General features: G+C 45.8%; 1 protein-coding gene across 1 annotated transcript in view; it reads left to right on the top strand.

Annotated features, from left to right (window-relative positions):
- Positions 1 to 7,613, top strand: part of SND1 (staphylococcal nuclease and tudor domain containing 1) — a 573,924-nt gene that overhangs the window by 78,126 nt on the left and 488,185 nt on the right. The window contains exon 10 of the mRNA XM_007946735.2: positions 5,665 to 5,778. Within this exon, the coding sequence (XP_007944926.1) occupies positions 5,665 to 5,778 (114 nt within the window). The remainder of the gene's footprint in view (positions 1 to 5,664; positions 5,779 to 7,613) is intronic.

The following is a 7,613-nucleotide window of genomic DNA, read 5'->3' as shown; positions in this document are numbered from 1 at the left end:
GATGGATTGATACAGTGGCTGCGATGATGGGCTCAAGTATAGCAGGGATTGTGGGGCTGGCGCGGGATCGGGCAGTGTTTCGTTCTGCTGTGCGTGGGGTCGCTATAGGTCGGAAACAACTCGACGGCACTTAACAACAACAACAGATACACTCCTTGGAGAGATCAGTCATGGGAGAACAGAAGGGCAGTGTGTGCACAGGGAGACCTCTAGGGGGCAGGAATACATGGGAGGGAAGGACACAGGGAAGAGGTAACTATGGGGAGTAAGTGGGAAGAGAACTGTTACATTGTGGGAAATAGCAGTGAATGTCATGAAACAAAATGTGTACGAACTGCTGTATGGAAAGTGAATTTGCTCTGTAAACTTTCACCTACATCACAATAAAAATTAAAAAAAAAAAAGAAAGAAAAAAGTCTGTAGCTATTTTTCCCTAACATCCTGGTTCTCTTACAGGGTCCCACCTAGGACATCAGGTCACATTTAGTCACCACATCTCCTTAGACACCTCTCGGCTGTGACAGTTTCTCAGACCTTCCTGGTTTTCATGACCTTGAGAGCTTTGAGGAGGCACTGGGCAGGTGTTGGGGGGATGCCCCTCTGCTAGTCTGTCTGATGCCTGCCTTCTTTCTAAGGTCTCGGGATGGTGTCTTGCCTTTCAGTTGTGCTTAGGTGCCAGCAGGTGCTTACCCTAGCAAACTCTTGTGAGTTTTGTGTTGAGGACACAGGTGGCAGCTGTACTTTGCTGGGGAACAGTTGTGGTGCAGTCTTGATTTCACCCACCTTTGGTGTTGCTAAAGCTTTTGCAGGAGGGGTTTTGAGGAGAGGAGGCGTGGCGTCCAGCTTTAGGGAGCAGGAAAAGCAGCCGACTGGCATAGTCTCAGCGTAGAGAGGGTGTTTGGTGTCCCGTTCCCAGTGTTCCCGTGAAGGACACCTGGTGGTGCCTAGAGAAGCCTGTGCTGGTGGTCCTTTTGTACCTATCTAGTATTGGTCACTTAGGCAGCTTGGGGACTGCTGGGGAACTGCTCTGGGGCCTCTAGCTCAGGAGGCCATGGGGAGACTGTTTTATGTGTGCTGCAGGGCTTTCAGAAGCTGGACAGTAGCAGCCCTAAACCACACATGAGCACAGTGTAGGGGCTCTGCTGATAGGAAGTGTGACAGGAGCCCAGAGATAGGGATGGATGTTTCTTGTCCCCACAGAACTCTGTAGTACCCCTCATCATCACTAGTCCCCTCATTGTCCCTTTACGACTGCACTTCAAGAAATGGAGCGGGCTTTGGATTTAGCACATGTATCTTGAGTTCTGGTGGCGTAGTGCCTAAGGCATGTGGCTGCTAACCAGAAGGCTGGAGGTTCAAACCCACCAGCCACTCCTCAGAAGGAAGATTGGGCAGTCTACTTCCATAGTGTTAGCACCTCAGAAACTTGAGGTGGGGTCGCTGTGAGTTGGAGCCAACTTGATGCAGTGAGATTGGTTTTCTTGGTTTGCTATCTTGAGTTCAGCCTGTGACCTTCTCTGCATAGATGTCTGTGCCTGTGGCTTAGAGTATCTCCTGGTGCGTGTGGGATGGTGGGTGTGTGTGTGTGGGATTGATCGGGAATCTGTAGCGTGTGGGGAAGGTGAGTGGTGTGGACGTGTCTGCTGATGAAAGCATCTAAGACACGAGGCTGCTGTGTGAACGTGTCCCCTAATGGTGCTGCCAAGCAGGCTGCTTAGGGATCTGCTCTCATTCGCCTTCCCGCACAGCGTGGGACTGTAACCAGTATGTTATTGCTTATCCCATGTCTCTGCTCAGGAGCTGCTTGTTCTCTGGACAGTAATGACACACTTTACAGAACCCCATTCAGACACACACGTGCACACACACACGCGTCACTCACCCTCCTCTCCGTCATCAGAAAGCCAGACCTCGTTGAGCTGCCAGCGTCAGAGGGCGCAGTTCCTGAAGAGGAGGTTTCTAATCAGGGAGGTGTCGAGCAGAGAGGCTGCTGCTGTGGCCTGAAATCTACAGCTCCCAGAACCTGCTCACTGCTGCTGCTGCAGGCACATTTTAAGGGGTGACGAGTACTTGTCCCAGGGGTATGCTTCAATTTCCACATTCTGTAATCATGGGTGAAGGTGTGAGCACTGGGATACTTTCCCCTGGTTTCCCTCCTCTCTGGGCATGACTTGATAGTTCTCAAGTCTTGATTATAGGAATCTCCCTGTGGTTCTGGAGATAGACAAAAAGAGTTTGTGCTGGTGTGATAGGAATGTGTAGATCTGTCCAGAATTGGGAGCTAGGAAAGTCTATGATATGTGTGCATTGGAAATGCTTGATGATTATTCTTCTCTTTTCCTGAGGGCCTGTTCTTGTGAGAGGAGTAGTACCGATGTGCTATAGTAGCTGCTGTCATGATAGGGCGTTGTGGAATTTTCTCTTACCTTTGGTTTGAAGTTAGCAGAGCACATACCATGTACTCTGGACCCTTCCCCCGCAGGATGCTCTGCCAGCCTTTCTATAATACCTTTCCTTTCAGCCAAACGTGGGTATTTGAAGGACAGAGAAATCATTAGCTGGGTTGGTCTTTATTGGCTAATTGTCCAAACCAACACTGGTATCTTTTTTAAGGAGTGGGAGGAAGATTCCATTATGATAAACATTCTTACTTGGTGTTATTGTATCTGGATAATAATGAGAATATGGTTTAGATATATTTTTTTTTTCCTTTCCCCCTTTCAATTACAGAATATATATTTTTGGTTATACTTTCTTGGCTAATTTTTAAATGCTACTCTCATGGACATGTTTTCGGGATTGGGCTGGTTTAACGGGCTCTTAGATTTAAAGGGAGAGCTCTGGTAGCATAGTGGCTAAGACACTTGCCTGCTAACCAGACGGCTGGCGGTTCAAACCCACCAGCCACTCCTCAGAAGGAAGGTTGGGCAATCCTACTTCCGTAGTGATACTGCCTCGGAAACCCAAGGAGGGGTCGCTATGAGTCAGGGCCCACTCGACGGCACATAACAACAACAACAACGTACCCTTTTGTGAGGAGCACTGGTGGTGCAGTGCCTAAGGCATTTGACTGCTAACCAGAAGAAGGCTGGTGGTTCAAACCCACCAGCCACTCCTTAGAAGGAAGGTTGGGAAATCTACTTCCGTAGTGATACTGCCTTGGAAACCCAGGGAGGGGTCACTATGAGTCGGATCCAATTGGACAGCAGTGAGTTTGGTTTGGTTTTTGGTACCCTTTTGTAGAAGCCCTGGTGGCCCAGTGGTTAAGTGCTGAGCTGCTAAGCAAAAGGTCAGCAGTTTGAATCCACCAGGCTCTCCATGGGAGAAAGGTTTGGCAGTCTGCTTCTGAAAAGAGTTACAGCCTTAGAAACCCTATGGGGCAGTTCTCCTTTGTCCTGTAGGGTTGCTATGAGTTGGAATTGACGCAGTGGCAATGGGTTGTTTGGCTTTTGGTTTATACCCTTTTGTGAAGTTCCTGGATGGTACAAATGGTTAAGTACCTGGGTACTAACCAAGAGGTTGACAGTTTGAATCTACCTTTGGGCCTGGAAATCTACTTCCAAAAAGATCATAGCCATTAAAAACCCTGCAGAGTGCAATTCTACTCTGAAACACATGGTGCTGCCATGGGTTCAAATGAGTGTGTTGGCAGGCCTGTGATTTATACTCTTCAGTGGAGTCCCTGGGAAGTATAGTCAGCACACTTGCTGCTAATCCAGAGGTTGAAGTCCACTCAGTGGCTCAGAAGAAAGGCCTGGTGATCTGCTCCTTGAGAAAGCAGCCACTGAAGAGCCTGTGGAGCCCAGTTCCACCCAGTGGAGTTGACTTTTGATGGTTACTGGTTACTGGCCATACCCATATGGGTAGCACCCATCGCTGGGTGACTGGCCCTGGCCCTGGGGTGACCACGATCATGCCTTTGCTTCCCCTTGATCCTCACCAGGTTTCGCTGGCCAGATGAGTTGTGGGTTCTGGCTGTCTGGGTTGTAGTATTTAACGTTCATGACTCTCATACTTGTCAGAAAAAGTTGTAGCAGAATTGCCATGGTTTTTTGAGACTGGCTTTATATTGCTTTCAGGGAGCAAGTTATTTTTAAGAATAGTGAGATATGATATTTAATGCTGTGCCCCACCCCGGGGTCAGTTCTTTCTCAGACTTTCCCTTACATTTCTGGTCACTGGGTTGTTCTACTCGACATCAAACCCTAGGATACTGTCTCACCACCCAGGCCAGTGAGCCTTCCGTGGACTTAAAGCCCAATGCCAGCAGTCATTGTTCTTTTTCTGTCCATTCTGTTTGATGGTCCTCACCAGCTGCTCTTTCCTGTCATGTATAATTTCTCACTTGTTTTCAGATTATCCCTTAAAGGTTTCTTTACTCTTTTTCATGTGTGGTTGGCGGGTTCTCTGGAAAGGGTAGGGAGTAGCTGTTTTTGGAGGGGCCTGCAAATGCATGGGTCTGTTTGCTGCTAAATGGTCCAAGGCCTTCTAGGGCATAGTGAGTGAGGCCTCTTTTAGGATGCTTATCTATGATCTCCACCCTGGCCGAGGAGCAGAGTCTGCCCCCTTTTGTTTTGTGCGTGAAAGAGGAGAGGGATTTTGCCAGTCTTCCCACACTGTGTGGCGGCTGACCCAATAGTTTGTTTCCTTGTCTGCTGGCTCCTGATGGAGCCTGATTGAAGCCTAGAAAAGTTGATTTGGATTCTACAAGTGAAATGGATGGTGTCAGTGTATTGTAGTCAGTAGTTACCTTGTAGCAAAATATATATTGCTTGCAAAAAACCCGAACAGCCTTGAGACAACAGGTTCTGAATCTAATAGGGTGAATTTTAGACTGCTGGCAGAGTGGTCCTAGCCTGGTTTGAGTGGAATTTTATTCTGGACACATTGATGGAGTGTTCTGATAACTTCCGCAGAGGAATATTTGTGCTTTTACTCTTTGAGTATGTAGCCTTATAAGTTACCCCAGCCTGGAAGTTAATCTTTTTCAATTGAGAATGGTTTCCAGTGTCACTGATTTTGGTTCCAAAGCAGAGATGCTCACAGCAGTGCTCTGCAAAGGTGGCTTTCAGAATAGCTGAAGGAACATCTTGGCAAGCGAGTATCCCTGGAGGAGACTTACGGCTGCACATCTTCCCCAGGCCTGGATGCCAGTGCTTTTTGCCCTCCACTTGCCTTTGGTTTTTCTTATCTCTGTTGGGTGTCCAATTTTGTTTCTTTCTCATCTAGGATTGGTAGCTTCTTCTAATCCAACCCTTGTCTATTTCTCTAGATTCACATAGAGATACAGAAATTTTGAGTTTAGCATAGAACCTGTTACAAGGAAAATCTTTAGTTGAATGTAGAGATTGGATTTCCAGTTCTTAAGCTTTGTAGTTAGCCATGTGTCTTGGTCAGGACAAAAGAGAAAAAAGATTGACCATCTTTGTGAATGTTAAAGATTCTACAGTATTGAGAAATCATAAGGACATCTTTGGAGACTGAAAATTACAGCATCATTTTCTCTTACATTGTTGCATCAGGAAGGATGGAATTGGATCTACCACAAATGGCTGTTGGTCTCACTTCCTGGCAAAAGCTGTGGTGGGCCAGGCTCCTTATGCATCTGCTATGGGTTAGGGGCCATTGCAGCAGGTTTCAACATCTTTGCTTTCTTGCCCATAGGTGATGCAGGTGCTGAATGCTGATGCCATTGTAGTGAAGCTGAACTCTGGTGACTACAAGACCATCCACCTGTCCAGTATCCGACCACCGAGGCTGGAGGGCGAGAACACACAGGTGAGAATAGAGGGGCAGCAGAACCTGTTTTCAAAACCATAAGGAAGGAGCTGAAGAAGTTGTGTAATATACATGTGTATCAGAATGCAAAGGGACAAGTGTTAAAACCCTCACAAGTATTATTTCCTAGGATTTGCGGTGTGGCTGTCATTGAGCAGGCCTTAGTTCCCCTTAACAAGTCTTGTTGCTTTGCAGATAAGGAGGTGAGAAGGTCCATACCTCATATGCACGATCATAGGGCCTGTTTCTTCTGGTCATTTTGATTTAATAGTTCCAGATGCCTTTGCTCTCGGAAGAAGTGGAACTTGGTGTATATGTTCCCTGGGGTTACCGACTTACGTTTAGTGTTATTAGTTACACTGCTCGGGCCAGTCATTGGATCGTTTGACTGCACAGGTACTTACCCACCTACATGTAAGATTCAAATATATCAGTTTTAAAAAATTGTACTTCGGATGAAAACTCCAAGGTTGGTATTCAGCCTGCAGTTAGGCAGTTTTGTTTTTGTTTTAAATTTTGTGGTCATTGTCTTTTAATCTTTGTGAGTTATGACAGGTTAGGAATACGAGTTGAGGTTGAATGTTATTTTTGTTTGGTTATGTCTTGATTATAGACATCTTTCTGCCTCCTGTTTTTGCCCTCAGAGAACTAACAGTGTTGACCAGCTGTAGAACTAGGTCCTCGGTGAGATCCGGTGCTGTAGGCAAGTGTTTGGACACTTAGAGAAAATACAATTTCACAATTGGAGTTGTGCTCTGTATTACCACATTTTTTAGTTATCCCTTTTGTAGTTCCAGAGATGTGAAATTTGTTTTTCTGATGCTTTGCACAAAGGCATGTCTTGGTACATTCACAAGTTGAAATTCATGCCCTGTTTTCATTTGTGTGAGAGTTTATAGACAGCCCGTAAGAGTAAAATAAAAATATCCTGATTGTCTTTTGAATCAGATCATGCATAAAAAACCCATACAGGCTGGGTTATTTGAGAGTCTGGCCAATCAGTTCATTCTCTCCCTTTTTTCCCCACAGAGGAGGCAATTTGATGCAGCAAACAGTATTGTGGTAAGGTTGAAAATTTAAATGCGTGAAAGCCTAGAAGTGCCAAAATAAGGTTCTCGCAGTAACTGTAGCTCTGCCTCGTTGCACAGAGTAAATATCCATCTTCAGTTTTATCAGTGTTGGGAGGAGTCCACAGTTCTGCATCTGTGCCGTACAGTTGGAATTAAGGTTCCCACAGCAACCACAACTTTGAGATTCTTGAATGCTAATTTTTGTGCCTGCATCATCAGCCAAAGCATTATGTTAATATAGGCTATATAGCTGAATTTTAAGCAGTTTCCAGGGGGTGGGGGTGTCAAAGCTTAGGTAGGATGATAGCAGATTTCCTGAAGTGAGAACTAACTCACTGCTGAGAATTTTTAGTTTTTCCCAGATCCTTTGGAACCCCTAAGGGGTAAAAGATGGGCTTCCCTTAGCCTACTACTGGCTTATGGGATAGTGTTTGAATATATTTCCTAGGCTAGGCAGGATCCTGTTTATAGAATTTCCTGTTTTTTTTTTTAAAAACCAAGGCAGATTACCTTTTTTGTTACTTTGTTCACTTCTGTGAACCCCGCTCCATTTTAGGAAAACTCTGAGCAAGGCTTAGCTCTGACCACCTACAACATGTGGCTCCTGAGTCAAATGGGGAATGATTTCTTATTTGTTGATTAAATTCCTCTGAGCACATTTAATTATGTTCACATGAAAAATAAGTTCCTATGATAGGTCTTGGGGAGCTCTGGTAGCATAGTGGCTAAGGCACTTGACTGCTAACCAGAAGGCTGGCGGTTCAA

This window comes from Orycteropus afer, unplaced genomic scaffold (genome assembly GCF_000298275.1).
Source record: "Orycteropus afer afer isolate SDZICR_OR568_19922 unplaced genomic scaffold, OryAfe1.0 scaffold00170, whole genome shotgun sequence".
NCBI lineage: Eukaryota > Metazoa > Chordata > Mammalia > Tubulidentata > Orycteropodidae > Orycteropus > Orycteropus afer.
This window is presented reverse-complemented; position numbering and strand designations above follow the sequence as displayed.